Source organism: Phycodurus eques, chromosome 20, assembly GCF_024500275.1.
Source record: "Phycodurus eques isolate BA_2022a chromosome 20, UOR_Pequ_1.1, whole genome shotgun sequence".
Taxonomy (NCBI): Eukaryota; Metazoa; Chordata; class Actinopteri; order Syngnathiformes; family Syngnathidae; genus Phycodurus; species Phycodurus eques.
This window is the reverse complement of record NC_084544.1, coordinates 10344328-10366141: the sequence shown is the minus strand read 5'-3', so window position 1 is coordinate 10366141 and position 21814 is coordinate 10344328. Positions and strand designations below refer to the sequence as shown.

At 41.0% G+C, this 21814-nt stretch overlaps 2 protein-coding genes across 2 annotated transcripts; both read left to right on the top strand.

Annotated features, from left to right (window-relative positions):
- The first annotated feature begins 9915 nt into the window (after nucleotides 1-9915).
- LOC133396183 (fer3-like protein) lies at nucleotides 9916-10323 on the top strand. Its single transcript, XM_061665714.1, has one exon. The coding sequence runs from the start codon at nucleotides 9916-9918 to the stop codon at nucleotides 10321-10323; it is 408 nt and encodes a 135-aa protein (XP_061521698.1).
- A 3095-nt stretch (nucleotides 10324-13418) lies between these two features.
- Nucleotides 13419-15441, top strand: twist1a (twist family bHLH transcription factor 1a). The gene is made up of 2 exons (XM_061664882.1): nucleotides 13419-14160; nucleotides 14955-15441. The coding sequence occupies exon 1, from the start codon at nucleotides 13576-13578 to the stop codon at nucleotides 14131-14133; it is 558 nt and encodes a 185-aa protein (XP_061520866.1). The 5' UTR covers nucleotides 13419-13575; the 3' UTR covers nucleotides 14134-14160; nucleotides 14955-15441.
- Nucleotides 15442-21814: the final 6373 nt, after the last annotated feature.

Sequence of the window (21814 nt, the reverse complement as noted above, 5' to 3'; positions counted from 1 at the left end):
AGATTTTGAGCGCATACAAAATATCCTGGTATATTATCTACAACACCTAGAGGTCAAGGCACTGCCAGGTCTTGCAAGACTTGAAGGTAATGAGAATTTACCAGATTAAATTAAGTGTATTTTGCTGCTTCTTTGGTTTTCTTTTTTTGTGATACCACCACAGAAGTGTACTGGTGATGATAAATAGGACCAATATGATGATGACCAACCGTTATTGGAATTTATTCGACATAATCAAGTGATCAGTGGCGGGCATTGCATTTCCACCTCTTAATATTTATCAGAGGACAGAAAAATACTGACGTAATCTAGAGCCAGCACTCTGACCCTGTGAGGAAGAATTTCAAATCTGATTCGTTAAAGAATCAGTCCTATTGCTAATATAGTTTAGGTTACATCAATATTGGATTGATATGGCAACATAGAGGGTAAAATCAGATTGGGGAGAGGGGAGCATCCACGTGTATTGGAAGCAGCGCAGCCAAGATCACTGCGAAATAGAGAATAGCCTAAGTGAGCTTTATTTAGTCTGAACGTAAAGAGTTGTATCGATCGCGCACCATCAACGTTGAGGGTGAGTACCTACTTTTTGAAGTAGTTTTTGAACTACTTTTTGAATATGCATTCATTAACTTTATTTTTTTACACTCGTGTGACAGTTAAGAATGGCGTAATGCAGGGGTGTCAAACTCATTTTTGTCACGGGCCACATTGTAGATACGGTTTTCCTCAGAGGGCCATTATGATTGTAAAACTATATCAATGTTTAATCGCCTCATCATATTATTACACATCGACAACAAATTGATGGATAACTAGTTTTGAAAGCAGAAGTCAAGAATAATGGTTTGTTCAAGTAACAGGTAAAAGGGGTTTGGAGGCAAAACAGGCTTACAAAAGTTCATTACTATTTAATACATATGAATATTATACAAAAATTTTGAACAGATTTTAGCAAGAATCATGGAAGTTGACCCACATGATTTGCATTCGCGGGCCACATAAAATGATGTGGCGGACCGGATCTGGCCCCTGGGCCTTGAGTTTGACACCGGTGGCGTAATGCATGGAACAATCGTTCCTCCGCACCTTTATACGGCGTGTCATCAAAGGATGAGTAGTTGGATTGTTGCTTCACTATACAGCATACAGCAAATGTACATCAAATGTTCCATAAACAGTGGTATGTACAGTCAATAAAGATATTTTACACCGAAAGGGAAACATTTAATTTCCATTATTACCTATGGGGAAAATGTATTACAGATCAGAACAGGCTCTGTTTTTTTCATGTGTACATGCTTTTGATTGGACAGTGACAAAATACCGCTCAGAAGAGCGTTAACAAATATTTAATATATATTATATTTGCAATATATTACAAATACAGCTTCATTAGGAAAATACTCATTTTGGCCTCTAAATCCAGTGATCCTCTCTGGGTGGAGTGTGTGTGTGCGCGCGTCACCTTTGCAACTGGACCGCTCTAAGGAAAACAAAGTTTCATTACACAAGACAAATAATACTTGGACTGGAATCCTAAAAAGGCGTTTGAATTGAGAAAATATAAAATAGAGCTGAGAAATGTCTCGTAGGGGAGGCCAGATATAACAAGCTAAGTAAATATCTGGCCCAGTTTAATGAAACAAAAAGCTAAAAGCAGTTAGTAAGTTAGTAACGACTCAGCAGATATACCAGAGATATAATATAAATGATACAGTTATGAAACAAGAAAATATGCATCTCAGATTATAACACAAATATTGTTTTCATCCATGAATTCCTTAGTACCATTATGTTACCACATATATTATGCAGGAAAAAGCAAATACTCCCTCTTCCCCTAAGGGATTGCAGTGCACTCAATGGCATGGACCAATAACTAAAAGGCATCTGGACAAGGCAGCTTCCATGCTGAGTTCCACCAACATTTTCCTGTTTGAGATCCACATTGTCAAAAAGAATGATAGCTGAACTCACAAGCACCTCCCTAATACAGCCATGCTTATGCTACTTTTAAGATCCGAGGAAGATTGCACTCTTGGCTGCAGTATCGTTCGACAAGCCATCAATACACATCTACTGTAAGAATACATGAGCCTTCTACCTTTCAGTACAGCTCATTTCATTAATAGAAGATAGAATTCTTTTGGATATGACCAGGTTCATTTAATTCTTTCAAGTGTATTTGTACTGTCAAAACATGTAGGGACAGGAAGTCACATATGGTCAAGGATCACCACCAGTGGGTTCATTTCACAAAAACTCCAAACAGCCATGCAGCACAGTGAGCTTAATAAAGATGCGATATAATCAGGAGGTAATCGCCGTTGTCTAGACAGTTGTTCATAACTGCCAGGCACAAAGAAAAGGACAAAGGGTACCAATAGAGGTTTATTTTATTTTATTTTACTTTATGTTTTTAGGTAAACCAAGTATTAAACACTCACAGGCCACAACATATAGTACATTTGCACCATTCATGATTAGATAGATAGATAGATAGATACAACCCCAATTCCAATGAAGTTGGGACGTTGTGTTAAACATAAATAAAAGCAGAATACAATGATTTGCAAATCATGTTCAACCTATATTTAATTGAATACACTACAAATACAAGATATTTAATGTTCAAACTGATAAACTTTATTGTTTTTAGCAAATAATCATTAACTTAGATTTTTATGGCTGCAACACGTTCCAAAAAAGCTGGGACAGATGGCAAAAAAGACTGAGAAAGTTGAGGAATGCTCATCAAACACCTGTTTGGAACATCCCACAGGTGAACAGGCTAATTGGGAACAGGTGGGTGCCATGATTGGGTATAAAAAGGAGCTTCCCTGAATTGCTCAGTCATTCACAAGCGAAGATGGGGCGAGGTTCACCTCTTTGTGATCAAGTGTGTGAGAAAATAGTCGAACAGTTTAAGGACCATGTTACAACGTACAATTGCAAGGAATTTAGGGATTTCATCATCTAAGGTCCATAATATCATCAAAAGGTTCAGAGAATCTGGAAAAATCACCGCATGTAAGTGCCAAAGCCGAAAACCAACATTGAATGCCCGTGACCTTCGAGCCCTCAGGCGGCACTGCATCAAAAACCGACATCAATGTGTAAAGGATATCACCACATGGGTTCAGGAACACTTCAGAAAATCAATGTCAGTAAATAAAGTTCGGCTCTACATCCATAAGTGCAGCTTAAAACTCTACTATGCAAAGCAAAAGCCATTTACCAACAACACCCAGAAACACCGCCGCCTTCTCTGGGCCCGAGCTCATCTAAGATGGACTGATGTAAAGTGGAAAAGTGTTCTGTGGTCCGACGAGTCCACATTTCAAATTGTTTTTGGAAATTGTGGACGTTGTGTCCTCCGGGCCAAAGAGGAAAAGAATCATCCGGACTGTTATGGACCCAAAGTTCAAAGGTCAGCATCTGTGATGGTACGGGGCTGTGTTAGTGCCAATGCCATGGGTAACTTACACATATGTGAAGGTAAAATTAATGCTGAAAGGTACATACAGGTTTTGGAGAAACATATGCTGCCATCCAAGCAACGTCTTTTTCATGGACGCCCCTGCTTATTTCAGCACGACAATCCCAAACCACATTCTGCACGTGTTACAACAGCGTGGCTTCGTAGTCAAAGAGAGCGGGTACTAGACTGGCCTGCCCGCAGTCCAGACCTGTCTCCCATTGAAAATGTGGGGTGCATTATGAAGTTTAAAATACGACAACGGAGACTGTTGAACAGCTGAAGCTGTACATCAAGCAAGAATGGGAAAGAATTCCACCAACAAAGCTTCAACAATTAGTGTCCTCAGTTCCCAAACGTGTATTGAATGTTGTTAAAAGAAAAGGTGAACACAGTGGTAAACATGACCCTGTCCCAGCTTTATTGGAATGTGTTGCAGCCATAAAATTCTAACTTAATGATTATTTGCTAAAAACAATACAGTTTATCAGTTTGAACATTAAATATCTTGTCTTTGTAGTGTATTCAATTAAATATAGGTTGAACATGATTTGCAAATCATTCTATTCTGTTTTTATTTATGTTTAACACAACGTCCCAACTTCATTGGAATTGGGGTTGTAGATAGATCAGAGAGTATCTCCCAAAAGTGTATCCAGCACTCACGTTTTTGGTAAATATGTTAATTTACTATATCTTCTCATCAAACAACATAGATCAAATTACACTTTACTGCAATGTAAAGTACCGGTAGTTAGTGTACGCCGTGTATGATGATAATGTAAATTTACTATCCTCTCAAACACACAACCCTGAATGTCTAAATTCAATTTGACTGGTTCATATTTATGAGCTTAAGTGTTTTCATACAAATACTTACTTTAATTATGACTTTACTACTCCATTAGCGTAGGTTAGTGATAGGCGTGTTCCGACTTACGTACAAATTTGGGTGATGTCGCTGCTGCACAGAACTCCGTCTTAAACCGGGCAAGCCCAGGATAATATTTTTGACACCTTTCGAAAGCAAAGTTGAAGTTTGCGATGAAGTGGACTTTAGAAGGAGAGAAATGACGATGCTTTAGGACAAAAAGTGGGGTAGTTTAGAATTTGAATTTAGATTTTTTTTGTTTGTTTGTCAGTTGTGCTGGTTGATATAACGTATGATGTGACTACATGAGAAATGGGACTGTTTCTTTAACCAATTGGATTTCAAATTCACTTTACAGGGCCCAATAACAGCAGAATTTGTCCGTCCTCTGATTGGTTGGTCAGAGCAAGCTTAGTTTGACTAGGAAAACATGTCTGTAGCGATCGGCAGGTGGATTCAGTCGGGTAATTATACACTGACGGTCGAGGCACCAAAGCACGGTCCGCCACTACATTCACACAATATTCAGTACAGTGGAAACAAGTCAGTTGTGCCTCATCCCCTGGGTCACGTCCATCATATAAGTAGTTGCCAGTTTACAGTTGAAAATGATTTGAAAAACTAAACTTACCACCTTTAAAAAGCATGTCTAAGAAGCGGCCAGGCTTCATTAGAGTAAATAAACAGTTGAGACAGCAGAGGAGGGAGAAGGGAAGGTGTCGACATGTTGGATGGTGGGTGGGACAGCAAAGGGATTTTTAAGTGTGTCGGTGGATACTTTAGGCATTGGATTAAGACGGGGAGAGAGGGAAGAAGGGAGGGATGGGTCATTCAGAAAGAAGGACCTGTGACTTGGTGAGTGGGTGGTGTTGAAGGAAGTGAGATGGAAGGTTGCTGGGTGTTGTCGTGGAGATATATGGTAGGCCTATTGGCTTTTATCCAGGAACGCTCATGAACCACATACACTTGCACGAGCCCCACCTTTAACTGGCCACCCAGCTGTGTAAACATCCCGTGATTGGTGATTGGCTTACCGCTTCAGCCAATCGGAGGCTGAGATGCTCTGAAAGGTGGGACAAGTGAACCAACGAGTCAGATTGTGGGTGCACATGCAGGCAAGAATCAAGATGGGGGGGGGGGACGGAGAAACACTGATTGTGTTCAAGATGACACACTGGAGTATTGGTCAAGAGCTCCATTACTCACTTCCTTGATTCTCCCCTCCCTTTTTTATGTCCAACTCCAAATTAATTCGACAAGAATGGCCTTCATCAAGTTCACTGCATAATTCCCTTTACGACAACATGCTTCGCTTATATCCTGTGTCATCTCCCCCCAATTTAATCACCCAGTATGATTATAAAGGGAATGCAAAAGTTGCTTGCAGGTGAGATAGAGCCAAAAACAACATTACTGCACATTGGATGTATGCACTTTATGGGCCACACACAATGAGAGGCATGGATATTTGCCAACTATCTGAGTAAGTAAAAGCTTCAAAAAGTGGAGGGAATGCGTGATACAAGAAGTCACTATACTGATTATTTTTACCTGTTCTTACAGTGGAACCTCGAAAGTCAAACACCCTCCAGAATGGAAAACGTTCAGGAAAAATGTACCGTATAAGCAGGGATGGGCAAAGTATGGCCCACGGGCCACATATAGGACCCGCTAGGTTCTGTAATCTGGCCCAATTCGGCCCAATTATCAAGAGTCCTGTAATATTTGTTGCATTCATTTAGCCTTTTTTACTGAAAAAAATAATTATTGTATTGTATTATTTTCTTTTTCATTCATTTACCTCATCAGAATCAGAATCACCTTAATTTGCAAAGTATGTCCAAAAAAACACAAGGAATTTGTCTCCGGTAGTCGGAGCCGCTCATGTACGACAACAGACAGTCAACTGACAGAGAAGAATTTTGGGACATAAAGACATTGAGAAAAACAGTCACTGAGCAATAAAGGGTTGCTAGTTATCTGGTAATGCCGGTACAATTTTTTTCAGTTTGTTTGTTTTTTGACAATTGTGGAAAAAGATGCAGAGTCCTCTAGCACTTAGAGCAGTTTGAATGACTAATATAGCAATAGTCCGGTGCAATGACCATTGTGCAAAGGGCGCCGAGACTTCAAGGAGTGTATGCGGTTTAAAGTGACGAGAAGTGCAATAATCTGGGACAATGTTGATTGTGCACATGTAAATAATTTAATTATAAGCTGTTTATTGCCACCCCAGTTGAAGTTAACTGTCAAAATAAACACGACAGAAAATTACATTTTACATATTTAAAACAATGGCATAGGTTTGCCTTAGTAAAGTCTGCTTAGCTTAATAGTAACAAATTAGGTAAAACGCCAGGTAAGGGGAATTACATTGAAAGCAGTAAAGCTCCAGTGGTGTCTCAATCGTGTCCATTTGCCCTTATTGTGTACCTCTTATTACAAAATCAGTTTTTATACTGTATGTACTTATATTACTTACTCATTTAGTTATTATCAATTGGTCCATTTCTACCACTACAGCACGCAGTCAGCTCGTTAGCTAAGGCTACACCCCAAAAATAATTCATCTTCCCTGAATGCCACAATATGCAGAACAGCTTGGTGTCGTTTTTGTGAGTGAGTGAGAAGTGAGGAGGCCTCATTTTATATTTTTGGCATTTTTTTTTCATCATTTAAGTTGTTAACAACAATCTTCTCTGTGATGTGCCAAATGTAGAAGACGATTATTTTCAGTTAACAGTGACTTTAAGGAATAGAGTTTGACTGTTGCTCTCTCTCTCTCTCTCTCTCTCTCTCTCTCTCTCTCTCTCTCTCTCTCTCTCTCTCTATATATATATATATATATTACAATAACAGTAGTTATTTTTATTATTTTTTTACACCTCTACAACAATTAAAAAGTGCATAGTGTACAGATGTTAGTGTGACCAGGGGTGGCCAAACCTTTATGTTTAAGGGCCACATTTAATTTTTAAAATGGAGAGATGGACCAGCTCTATTGTACATCAGGTGAAAAATGCATGCATGTAAAATAAGAAAAATATTTTAATAATGAACATAATTTTTTATTTTGAATTGTAATGTTTATTGTTATAATGAAACAATAACATATAATAAGAATACATAAATATGATTTGCTAAAATCAATACAAAATAGTTAAATGTGTATGTAACATAGTTTATTTGACCAATATTTGTATTTTATTTGTAAATTCAATCAATTATTTAATGAGATGGCTCAAAGGATACAAAAACAAATACAAAATGAATTTATACATTTGAACACATTTTAGAAAAGATGTCTAAATTAATGCAACATGCAACACATTAAAGGATTCTTGATCATGTAAATTCTGGCTGCATTAGTGAAGACAGCACCAGAGGGGGTCAGAAGATAAATTTGTAGGGTCTTGTTGCTCGGCATGTGACTTTGTTATTCATAAAAATGACTAAAATAGAAGTTCTACAATGAAGTTAATTCAGTGGAGTTTGACTTTCCAACACAGAGTACCTTAATTCTCTTCCTCCCAAGTCTGTCACTCACATTTTTGCTGTTCGACGTGATGTACCGTGTATGACTAACATCCAATAAAAGAGGGATTTAGTGTTAAGTGCTCCCTTCGCTGCGACAAGGCATGTTCAGAATGTTGTATTTCTCACGAAATGTTTAAATCTGTCTTCGAATATGCCGTTTTTCCATGTTTCGCTTACGCCCCAGATGTCATCACAAGCTTTCAAGTCCCACTCTTAGTTTGTATGTGTCAGACGGCCAATGTTTACTTCCACAAACATTTAGTCACGGCAAAAAGTCACCACTGATTTCACACTGTTCGACCAGTAGTAACAGCAGAGAGCAGGAAACGACTTATTATGAGTCTGTCTGTGTGAAGGCCTGTCCTGTGTGTTTCCACTCAGACAAAACTGGGATAAACCCCTGTAGGTGTGTTTGTGCGCCTCTTTTGGGGGCTTTACTCCTTATTTAAGACCAATATTTACCCAGCAGCCCCAGGGTGAGATTACCTCATATTCTACCGCCCAGCTGCTCTTTCTCAGCGTTTCCATGACGACCGGCGGAATGTCCCATCATGTTTATCTGCCCGACCGAAAACCACAGAGGCAATGGAGAGAGAAGATGACAATCCAGTTGTGTGAGTGTATACAAGATAAACACTCACATTAGTTCATATCGCTGGATGCTTTCCTTTAACCATCTCATCTATTAACTGGATCAAATCTCCAAATAACAATTTACTGTAGAGAGCTTGTAAAAGTATAGCAAAATATAACTGTAATTCTTATCTTAGCGATTGAGTGTTATGTCGTTGTCTATTTAAAACAAAAATGTCATAGTGGATAGTCTACTGTATTATAATATATTACATGACCCAACTTGTAATAGTAAGTCATAGAAACAAATTTAAATGGACACCACTGTATAATAGGTACAGTAATTAATGTATTCAGCAGTTAATTGATTGTGTTGTGAACTGACAAAAAAATGAATAAAAAAGGGTACATATTGTGATACAGATTGCTTCTCTAATAAAATTGAATAATTATTAATTGAGTTGTGTATACCTGTAATATTGTATTGTAACACTGTATGAATAGATATTATGTAATAAAAATCATAAAAACGTATGCTTACAACACAGGGTGTCCCAAAAGTTGGAAACTGTACTGTATGTATACTTTTTGTTTATATCTGGTCGGCTCATTCTATGACATCACTTCCGGTTTGGGGCACCAAGGCATTTGCGTTTGTGACATGCGGGGTAGGGCGTCGAATTCCAGCGCTAGTCTGCCAATAACGTTAAAGTTATTGATTATGACTCACCGTTCTCGCCCAAGAATAACCACAACAAATGCTTCAGAAAATGGATGGATGGGCTTCAAGACAAATTGCAATCGTCTTTTTTCAAAATGTGCTAATCGCTTTGACATTTCAATTGTGGGAAAACATGATATGAAACACACAAAACGCATTCATTTATCGATTGATTACGACCAGGCATGCACTTCGGGGGATGCAAATACACATTGGAGGACCTTTCAGCACCCCCTGCAATGTGGACTCTCCTCTGCCATGGGAACTGACAGTTATTTGCTCTAATTTGCAACAGAAAGCCTTTTGCTGTGCGGTGACTGTTAGGGAATGTTCTATTTGGTCTTCTCCTGGGGCTCTCTAAGTGATAAACAGTGTGGTTATTTAGCCTGCAAGGAAGAAGGGAAAGTGCAAATACGACTGTATGACCCTCCTGTCAAGAGACTCCTGTTCTTCAGAAGGTCTTGAATGGCCTCCAGGAGGACATCACATCACTTGGAGAGGCCCTGAAGCATCTTGGACCCACTTGGGCATGGGCACGTTGGGTGCCACATGCAGGTCACCCTTTGAAAGATCAGGATAAGGCCTTTTGGACAGAAGCCAAATAGGATCTCACCCTGTCGCGCTCCATCCGGATTCAGACAAAAGCTGGTTTCACTTGTAAGAGATGCTCTCTTCCTTGCTATAACGGACATATACAAAAGGGTCTTATTTGTGAAACTTTTGGACTTGGAGATGGAGATGCAGAGTCGCCTATTGGACTCCACCTTGATGCACTTTGTCAGTGATGTCAACCTGATGGATTTCCAGCAGAAGCAGCAGGTGGATGATAGCCCATCCAGCGACACGTCCTGGAGCCCGGAGCACGCGATGTGCACGGACGATCATCTGGGGAGCGGCCAGGGAGGGAGAGGAGGACGACGACCCCGCAGGTCCAAGCGGAGGAGGACCATCACGGTGGTACAGCGACAGGCGGCGAATGTGCGGGAGCGGAAGCGGATGTTTAGTCTGAACGAAGCGTTCGACGCACTCAGGAAGAAAGTGCCAACTTTCGCCTACGAGAAGAGACTCTCCCGCATCGAGACGCTGCGGCTGGCCATCGTCTACATCTCCTTCATGAAGGATCTGTTGGAGAACACATGATGTTCACTATCTGACCCATTAGCCAGTACTCCACCCTTTTACATCACTGACTTCAACAGCCTCAGGATTTGTCTGTAAAGTTCAAAAGAAGTTTTCTCAGTCGCAAGATGACCAAATACTTCACATCAATGATATTTTCGCTGTGGAAATGACGGTTTAAGAGGATAGTCACTCACTGGTCCCAATATTAGGTACACCTGCACATTGATCCAATCGGAAAATTAGAATAATGTTCAAATTGGATTGATACTAAAAGGTATTAATCCAACATGTTTCCTATATTGTGGGTGTAGTCTCTTTAGCACTGATGCACTGCATTGCGAAATGCAGTGCATCCGGTTTTTTTAAGCCTCATACTCGAGATGTTAGAATGCAGCTTAGTGCAGTTTTGTACTGGTGAAAATTTCTACTTAAAAGTTGAATTAATACACTTGCAAATCTCAACTCAATCAACCAGTATCATCTTTTTATGTCAGAAAAAAAAATAGATACAAAATAACAATAATGATAACGTGGCTGTGGTGTTAAAATGCACTAGTAAATATTGTCCCTCCCAGTTAGCTGAATAAGGTTTTATTCCATTGCATTCGATTGTGCATGTGTACCTAATGAAGTGTCTCAGTGTCGATCGTATTACATTCGACCTGTATGATCACATTTAGCTTTATTTTTTGAATGCCAGCACGTCTACCTCACGGTCGAGGGGTTCTGGGCTCGAATCTCGACTCAGACCTTCCTGTGTGGAATTTACATGCTTCCTCCCACATTCCAAAAACCAAAAGCACAAAAACGTGCATGTTAGGTTCATTGAAGACTCCAAATTGTTCATCAAATGGGAGCGTGAATGCTCGTTTGTCCATATGTGAAAGCACCCCACCTCTCACTCCAAGTCAGCCGGGTTAGGCTCCAGCTCACCCGCTATTAGAAGCATAGAAAATGGGTGAAATGTGCAAATGCATAGCAGGTGAGGCGTCATATTGGCAAGTCAGGCAGGTGGGTTTTTTTTTTCAGCACCTTGGAGAGAGGAACACGTAAAAATCTCACCTGTGTGAGAGAGGAAAAAAAACAAAAACAACGCTGGAAGTTTGACTGACTGTCAATGAGAGACTCGTTGTCCGTATCGGGTGCAAAGTGGGATTTGCATCACAAATCCAGGCTGAATATTGTCTTTGACACTGAGGTGTAAATTGGCTGACGCAAGCCTGCATGTTGCGACTCTCCCTGTGGGCGATCCACTTCGTCAGGACGAGCCTTTTTTTTGTTCTTTGTTCTTTCTTAATCACAAGTCGCCACTTCCAGACTTGTCGATATCTTGTTTCTTTATTGGATTCTATTATTTTCACCCCTAAAACAATTCAGACCCTCATTCACTTCTTCATCACCTCTAGTGTTTGCTTAACGCCCGGGTCCGTCCATCTCCTTTGCGACCCCGCTGCGAGCACGGATCCGCCCCGAGAGCTCCCCGGGACGAGGCGTCTTTTAAACCTGAGCCGCTGTGTCGAGGTCCCCGCGGGGGTCAGACCCATTTAAGCGCATACCTCAGCGCGGGGCCGCTGACGGGAAAATAAACACGTCGGTCTGGTTACGATCGAGCTGAGGCCTCCCGCTGTTTGCAACCTCCTGTGTTGCACTGGGTTTATTTTTTGCCCTCACCACTGTTCACGTCTATGTGTCTAGACTGGAAGAGAGTCGTTACTGTAAGGCATTGAAAGACTTGATGGACTGCAGAAAAAGCTGCATCATCACGATAGGTGTCCTGTCTTCAAATGTAATGCGGACCGTGCAACTTGAGAACACACTGTACTGTACTCTTTTCTTTTTTTTTTTTTTTGTGTGCAGAAAAGGCAAAAGTGCTCACACAAAGGTGCTCAGTAAAAGTATACTTAAAGACTGCATGGGTATAAGTCCTGACTCATGGCTGCTCTTTAAGTCATAGTTTCAAAAAAAAAAAAAAAAAAAAGTAGTCTAAAATGTACTTAAGTACAAAAACATTTTTTTCCTCAAATGAAAAAATACACCTGAGCATGTGTTTTTTCTGGAGGCGCTGTTTTTTTTTTTTTTTTTTTTTTTGCCAAGAATCATTCTTCTAGTCAACAACGTCAAACAATTCTCTTAAATAAGGATATGAATGAGGAATATCTTTCTTTTTTAAATGCTCTCTGGTTAACGTTCCCTTTTTTTGCGCCAAGGTAATAATGGAGTCATCAGGGCGCTGTATATTGTACAGTAACTCTTCAGGGCAAGGAACCACGTTGCAACTGGACGGTGTCACTTCTCACTATAGGGTAATGATAATAATGGAAAAGTTTGAATAGAGAAGGGATAATGAAAGTATAGAAAGTAAGGATGCATTTGATCACTAATATAATGATTAAACTGTTTTTCTTAAGTAGTGTACTAGAGCTGGTACAAGGCATAAGTAAGGATTTTTAAACACATTTAACACATGGAGGGGGGGTCAATTTAAATTCTGATACTATAATTTTTAATTGACCTATTTGAACTAGACTAGAAGATACTGTAACTTCAAGTCTAAAAGTTATAATGACCAAACTCGACTCCATACTGTAGCCTTATTTGTGCGCTTTTCAACTTGACTGATCTTTTTGAAACTCATTTGGTTACCTTTTTATCTTATATTATCTTATCTTTTATTTTTTTTTTTTTTTTTTTTTGCGCCCAAAAAATAAATACAAAGCAGCAGCAAGTGTGGAGATTAATACAATATATACAACAGAGAAAAGACAAGAACGTAAACTTATAGCATACAAATAAACAACATAAACAAACTATGTTTTTAGAACTGGTTCAGGATAGTACCAAAAAAAATGACTATAAAGTGAGCCCAAAGCGTCAGTCATGGACAATATTACTATGCCGACATCTCCCCGTATAAGAAAACGCCCACAAAAATATCTTGTGCACAACTTACAAAAACACCAGCACCCCCTCCCCATTTTTTTTAATACTCTTCCTCTGATATTAACACAAGTTATTCCTGCAGTGGTATTATGTTACACCCATCCCCACCCAATCACAGCACTCCCCAAAATCCTCCATCTCGCTCCCCACTATAAGAGAGTGGGAGACACCTCTCCCTCTCCACCGTGCTCACCGCATTTGCTATAGAATCAGCACAGGCCACTCTTTTTATTTTATTTGTATTTTTGGGGGGGGGGTCACATGTGGTGTTTGTGGACTGGAATTAAGAGGGACAGCTGGTTATAGGGCATCTGGAAACGGCTTTGGAGAATGCGGGAAGACGACTCCTCCCCAATGGACAGTGCGGGGAACAGTGAGGAGGAGACCGAGCGGCAGCTACCGAGGAGGGGCGCCAGGAAGCGGCGGGCGGCGACGCGCAGGGGCGCGGACGAACTGGACGTGGAGATTCCCAAGAAAAGATGCAGAAAGAGCTGCGGCCGTGGAGGCGGTGCTGCCAGTAGCGGCGGCGGCAGCGTGGGAAGCGAAAGCAGCGAGGCCAGCAGCAGCAGCCCCGCTCGCTCCATCGACGATCTGCAGAACCAGCGCGTCATGGCCAACATCCGAGAGCGCCAACGCACGCAGTCGCTCAACGAGGCCTTCACGTCGCTACGGAAGATCATCCCCACGCTGCCGTCGGACAAACTCAGCAAAATACAGACGCTCAAGCTGGCCGCCCGCTACATCGACTTCCTGTGCCAAGTTCTGCAGAGCGACGAGTTGGACGCGCGGGGGTCCAGCTGCAGCTACGTGGCGCACGAACGTCTCAGCTACGCCTTCTCGGTGTGGAGGATGGGGGACGCCTGCTCCGTGTCGACCACAAGCCTCTAGTGGGGCTGCACTGGATGGGGCAACATGGTAAACTGGAGTTCCTCTCTCAATGACAACTTTTACGCGCAACCGCAAGTACAGTAGATGTTCAAATTCGGACCCTTCACATTGGAAAACCCGTAACTTACATTTATTTCCTGCGTTTTTTGTGCCATGCGATTAGGATTCAAACTGAGCTCACGAAAGCTAAAACGGGGGTGGGCAAAGGGATGGGCCGCGGGCCATGTGTGGGCCGTTCCCGTCTTTCATCCGGCCCAACTCTCATTTACATTTTCGAGAGTCCTGCAATACCTAATGCGTTGATTTAGCCATTTCATTCCATATTTGTTTATGTTGATTAGTTTTATTATTATTTCTTTATCTTGATACATCATTGGCGAACCTATTTATTGGAAGTAAAAAAATAATAAAATAAACGGTAGTAGAATAAACACATTCACTATTAAAGAAATATTTAATTCATTAGTTGGTTAATTCCGATAATGAAATTGTTTGAAAAATACAATTACAACATGATTGATTTGTCTTATTATTAAAATTAACTTTTCCTCGTTTACTTATTTTTAATCGATGGTTGGCCTGCATCGAAAGACCAGTTGTAATACCCACCAACCCCCCTTGTACGTCACTGCCTTAAGCACAAAAGTTTCAGACATGCACCCTTGACGAGTCAACGCACAGAATATTTTGAAACGTTCCTTTAGAGTGAAGAAGTGTTTACCGTGCCATTAGATTAGAAACATGTCTTTATTTGTCAATCCCAAGTATCTATGTGTCTGCCTTGTGTTTTCTTCTTATTGACAGCAATCTTTCTTTGACAGATGATCCACTTTGAAGAACTAGTGGCTCAGTCCAACTCTCCTAACAAAACTGAACCATGGAAAAGTGCAGCTGAGGCCCAGCTGCTGAGCTTCATTCCTGCGAGGAGAGCGGGATGTGCGATATTTCCCGTTGCAGGGACTGTTGTGTTTGCAAGGGAGCACTTATAGGACAAGACGGATATGAAGAGAGACCACTGCGACTTTATGAATGTTGTAAAAACAAAATCAGCTCAGAGGAACTTGCTCTGTTTTGAAACGAGAGAAACAACACAATTCCTTTTACATTCCTCGTGACAATGTTTCACAGCAAATGGATTATTTGTATTTATTTTTCTACTGGTGAGAAATCCATTTTCCCCAATCAAATAAAGTTTGAGATATTTATTTTGGGGTATCACAGAATGCTGAATTGAGCTGTAGTCTGCACATTCTGAACATTGTAAATATTCGGTAATAAACAAATAAAAGTAACTTCCTGGGAAGTATTCATTCAGTTGTTCCCAAACAAGAATAAACGGTTGATGTCTGAAACAATTAAGTGTGTTAAACACTCCTGAAATTCACCTGAAAGTATAACAACAAAGTCATTTCCCTTGGCTTTAGCCTTTCCCAGTTAATCAAGAGAGTTTATTTACTTTTGTTGTAGCAGAATCCCCAGTTAACTAAGCCACAGTGGAGGGGGTGAAAGAAAACATCTCATACCTCTGGATTATTCTGCAGTTATTTCTTGCACTCGGGGATCTGGGAACGCCGTTAATTAGCTGGTGGGCTGTTTGAAGAGAATGACTGTGGAGCAGTGGGAAGCATGCACGATATTCCCAGATGTGCGCCGCGTCACAGGTCAGCATGGGAGACTCCCGCAGGTGCTTTTGCAGTTATCCTCAAGAACATTCACAGCTAAGGAGGTGGGTACGAGTCAGGCTGATGACATACCTGCCTTCACAAATAAAGACGCTCGCTAGCTATGCACCATCCACAGAAAATGTATATTGATCGTGAAACCAATACTTCGTCAGTCTATATATTCTTTTGAGTATTCTATTTTACTCACTTACACTTTGAAGCCTCATTTTATATACTTGGTGATTTTTTTTTTTTTTTTTTTGTCATTCAAATTTGGCGGGGATGTTAACAACACTCTTCTCTGTGCTGTGGCAAATTTAGAAGACATTTATTTTCACTTTAAATAAATTGTTGTCTGTGTTTACATCTTCAATACATGTTATTGTTTTGAGTGTTCAAATATTTTAGATCCAACCTTTAGCAACATTCTAGAAACTGAGAGCTACTTCTTGGCTACTGATTAATGCAAAGGCCTACTGGTTTGATACACACTTCTTGAAATTACAAATTTGCTCAAAATATTTGGGGGCAAATCAACTCATTGTCGTTCCACGAATGCTATGGTTTGGTAATGCGTGCAATACCAACCTTTGACCTATACTAGGTTCAAAAAAAGCATTACTCACACCTATGCAGTGTGATTTAAAAGAGAATAGCAACAAAGAAGTTAGATGCAGCGCACTGGTAAATGTCAGTATTTAATATCATTATTATTTTTTTTAGAATAGCAACACACACAAAAAAAGGTCGCTGGTGAGCTATTGTTAGAACAGGCCTGCGGGCTACTCATGGGGTTCTTGGGAGCTACCTGGTGGCCTCAGGCACCACATTGGTGACCCCTGATTTATGGGAGGGAGGGAAGTCATTCTGGTTGTAATCATGTTGCAAAAAAATCTGACCGTCAGAAAAAACAGGCTCACACCTACATGACGGAGTTAGCTATCAAGCAGAGAATTTAGGGGACACAATAGAGACAAACTGACTTGTAACTCTCTATAGAATAGATGAGGGATGATAATGGGAGCATTGGTGAATTTTTTTGCATTGTCGGTTGCGTGCAGAAGGAAAAGTCATCAGCTCTGACCTCAGGCCCTTCGCCCGCCACTGGAGGGAATCAATTCCCACCCGTAGCTCACCGTAGCAGTGTTATCTTAAACTTGAGGCTGTTGCCTTGACATACAGGAATGTCTTCTCCGAGGCTTCCAAACACACACGCATGCGCACACACAAACAGAGGCAACGGCGCACATATAGGATAGGCACACACAAGACGATTTCTCACACCTACCAAAGAGGGAAATACATTCCACAGGGAGAGAAACAACGAAAGCTCTTGCGCCTTAGCCCCCTTTGACATGAGAAGGTAAAGGGATGACTGGTTGTTATCAGTGCGAAGGCATCTGGCTATCTGGATTTAACAGAGCACTGATATAGGCTCTTTGATGGCTGAAACGCACACTGTCTTCCAGCCATTAATCACAATTTCAATGGGCCTGCTTTGGATTTGCTGTCCTTAAATTGATGTGAAAGTCAAAGGTGCAGTCCGCATTTGTTTTGAACATGACAAGCTGTGAATCTCAGTAAAAATGAACTTCTTCGCTATCCTGTTTGTTGGGCTGTTTCACCACCCCGGCACAGGCTTACATGTCTTATCTCCCCTGACTTCCTTTAGCTTTTTGTCTACGTCACGTTCACCTCTTTTTGAAGTTTTCCATAACACGGTAACAAGCCCTGGTTTACATTAACCCTCAACACCACAAGACAAGCTGAGGGGGTTGGGTTCACTCGCACACACACACACACGCACACGCACGCACACGCACACACACACACGCACAGAAACACACACACACTTATTTTGCATGCAGGACTGGTCTCCATTAGAGCTAATTATCTGTGTTTCATGTCATCTTAAAGTGGTGTGTGTGTGTGTGTGTGTGTGTGTGTGCCCAAGTTTACGTTAGTGTGCATGTGGTCTCTTTTTATTTGCGTCTTGCAGCTTTTGTTTCCCGTCTGAAATCAAGAAACTTTACCTCAGGGCTCTGTTTTGCATGTCGCTGCAATCCTGCAATAGCCAATACACAGTTATGGCAATCATGGGCACAGGAGAGAAGGTTAAAGAGTTATTTTAAGACACAGTCGGTTTGTTTCAAGGTACAATTTCAACTACAATTTCCTGGAAAACATGCATAATGCGGCTTGATGTTTACGGAATAAGCACACATGATTTGCATCGGGATGAATGTGTATGTTGCTGCTGAACTTGATCTTAGAGCCGACAAAATTCACAGGCTTTGGCTGTTTCTGGATTACATTTTTTCACAATTGGAAAATTGTAATATTATAATACAGTGGAAATTAAATTCCCCTGAAATTGTACACTCCCAATATTTGTCTAAAGTCACACATAACTTGAGACGTTGAACCGCCGTCATGTATGATATCACGTAAGACTTACGGTATATCATACAACATTACGGCACATCTATAATAAGTTGCTTTTTCTTTGGCTTTTTTAATGCCAACACAGAAAGGTACTAGTGATGGCAAAGATGAAAAATGTGATTCCTAACCATAGGACTTGGAATAGAACTTACTTAGAACATCATGCAAAAGCTGTACTTGTTGTTCCTGTCTCGGCTGCTCAGTACAATATGGCCACTAAGTCTTCAAATCAATAACAAAAGAAGTAGAGAGGAAGAAGCCGAAGATCCTCCTGCTTGCATCCTTCAAGCGCCGTCCGAATTAACGGCGAGTACAATTTATTATAGTGATTTAATGCATTTTATTATACAGTGGATGACTTCTTTTTCACACTTGACAGTTAAGAAGTGTAAAGCATGAAGCAACTCCACTTCCTTCAACGCCACAAGCCTGCCACACTTGACCAAAGGGTGAGTGAGTAGTTTCCTTTTATTTTCAAATACAGTGAACCCTCGAGTTCTGCCGTGAACAGAGTCACTGTCGGCAATTGACGCTCCGAAAAAGTTTTGAATTTGCATATAGATCCACAAGATGGGGGCAAAGCGATACTTTTGTCTTAATCAAACTCCTCAACTCACTTCAACATAGATCACTGGTACCATGATGCCACAAGATGGCAAGACTCGAGAGCGGAAGACTCTAGATGCTAGAGGTTCCACTATAATGAAAAAGGTAATGAAAAGGTTTGTCTCAGTTTGTTGTGTAATAAAAGCAGGATTTCAGTGTTGCAGCCCTAATTAAGTGCCATGATTGCTTCGGGGGCTTTATAAAACAGGCAGGGGCAACGGAACAGGGAAGCGACACAGCAGAAGTTAATGCACATTCCCAGTTAGCCCACCACCATAATGACAACTCACACACATTTCCTGAGGGCGGTGCCAACTGCACCCATCATCCCTGACCTGTGGCCTCTGAAAGTAACCCTGTCGCCCACACTGCGACGACCCCCAGCTGGACCAGGAGTGACGACCATCTACCTCCACAAAGTCACTATTCAGTGGACAGGCAGAGGTGTGCCTGACTCACAATTGTCCGATTAGGACGTGCGATGAATGAGACAAGGTCCAAGAGAGAAAAAGAAGATGATAGGCAGGCAAATGATGGGAATGAACATACATGAAGCCTCTTAGTTGCCCTGCTCGGGGGCTGTTTATCTTGCAGATTGAGTTAAACACGAGCCTCTTCCAAGCCTCCACATACCAGACAATATCACAGTGGCTCAGCTTTAGGAATATAAACATACAAGCTTTATCAAAGACGAGCATGACTCTTTAAAACACATAGGCTCTTTCTCCTAACTTAATTTACTGTGCCTTACACAACGCTCCTTTAATGGATTTAAGCTGTTTGAATATCTTATTTTGCCTGAAAGTGCGGGACTTTATGGGTTCTATTGATGTGGGGGGGACAGGGGTTGATTTCCGTGTTTATCTTAGAAAAATCACTCGTGGGCTCATTGAAATGCTCTATTAGGAGATTCAACACATTGTGATGTTGTTTTATTTGGAACATAAAGAGAGCACTTTGTGTGCTTAGTCTGGTCCATTGACCGGCACGAGAAGAAAAATTGTGCTGATGTGAAAAAAAAAATGATTCAGAGTGTTTCCACTGACTGTTTGCATCATCCGGTGTTATGTAAAGTTCTGTGGGTTTTCTCTCTTGAATGCAGTTAACAGTTTATTGGCGTTGCGAGGGAGCCGTTCACGAGGGAGTCGGCATTTGGGAAGTGAGGGAGGGGGCAACTCGGCAACTCCAGCAGCTCACCGTTGGTCCAAGGGAAGCTACAGTACACTGGGAGAGAACTAGAGCCTTCCCTCTGGTCTTCAGTGTAGGGTGGTCTCTCTCTTTCTTTAACCACACTCTATATTTCTCCTTCCTTAATCCTTCTTTAATATGTTGCCATCTTTTCTGCCTTTCTTGCTCCCAGCCTCAAATCCCCTCCTCTCCATACTATTTTCCTCCTAATATCTGCCATATCATCTCCTTCTCTCATTTCGCCTCTAATTTCCTCCTCCTCTCTAACCTCCTCCATGTTTACCTCAGCACACAAATACAAAAACACCCAGTGTGCCTCAATATTCACTTAATAGTGAGGTGGTGGTGGGTGAATGGGCCTTGAAAAACAAAGAAAACCACACCAGACAAAGTAAAAGATCCCGCAACTCTTGGGAAACAAAGTATTGCTGATTCAGTGATTAACGCTGGCCAACAACATTCTCAGTGATGAGTATTTTTACTGAAATTGTATGTTCTATTGTCAAGGATATTAATAACTTATCATCTGGTTGTACAGCTGTTTTGCGAGTTTTACAGTCCGGGCATTTGCCATCTAATGAGTCTTTTTCTGTCTTTTTTTTACTTTTTTTTTTTTTACATGAGCTTATAAAACAGTCTGGTAAGTTAGTCCCAAACTCACCTACACACACATATGCACAAAGTGCAGACATGGGACAGCAGGAAAAGTGTAAAGTAACACCACCTTAAAGAAAGCAAAAAGTCCCTTGAGACCAAAAACTCATATAAATGCAAGGAGGGACACATAAACATTGAGATGGTGATGGCATGTGTGTTTATGTGTCTGTGCGTGTGTGTCATGCAGGTTTACGGTGAAGACTTTTTTTATAGACTATAGTGCAGCGTAGTGCTTATCAATAAGCAACCCACCACTAAGGCAGTAGATACAGTAAGTAAAAGCAGCACCTGCATCCAAATCCAAATCCATCCCAAAAGTGTCCATATTTGTGAAAGAATGTTTTTTTTTAATGCTTATATGCATTGGTTCTGCTTTATTTCATGTTCTTTACTACTTAGTAACAAATTTGAGGGCCCCATTGTGAGGAGTTGGCACAGGATGTAGACCCTCCCCTTAGCGCATATTGGTACACTGAAACCTGAGCCAGAGGAAGTGGTCCTGCTCATCATCACGTCAAGACAGACAAATAACTCACCGTTTGAAAAGTGCTCGCTGACTACCTCTTTCCTTTATTTTCTCTTTCTTCCCCATCACTCAACCCTTGTCATCTTCATCATCATTTATTGTTTTCCTTTCAGCTCTCACGATGACTCACTGAAGCGAAAGAAAAAAAAAACCTACCTGTGTTATCTCAAAAAGAGCTAACATTTAAGCTCAAAACGAGCTGCGACTGGCTGGGGTTGAGTAGGCCCCCAAATTCCAGGAAATATTTTCTTGCGCCATTCCCTGAAGATTTGTGGTAGTCCTGCCCACAGTATCCCCATAATGTTTTGGGTGGAATTTCCAAAACGGATGAAAGGCAGGTTTATTTGCACAGTTTGGAAAAGTGAAACATTGATCTTTCTTATCTCTGCATGGTTGTGTTATTTTACCGTGTAAATGCAACTGTGAAAATGCTGAGGGAGGGAGCAATGAGATGTATTGTGCTGCTTTTAAGGGAAGAAGAATGAACAACAACAAGAACAACAACAAAAACGAAACCACCAATTTAAACGTAATATAGCGGTCGGTGCCTTGAGATGCGAGTGACCCGACTTGCAAATTTTTTAAGATACTATTT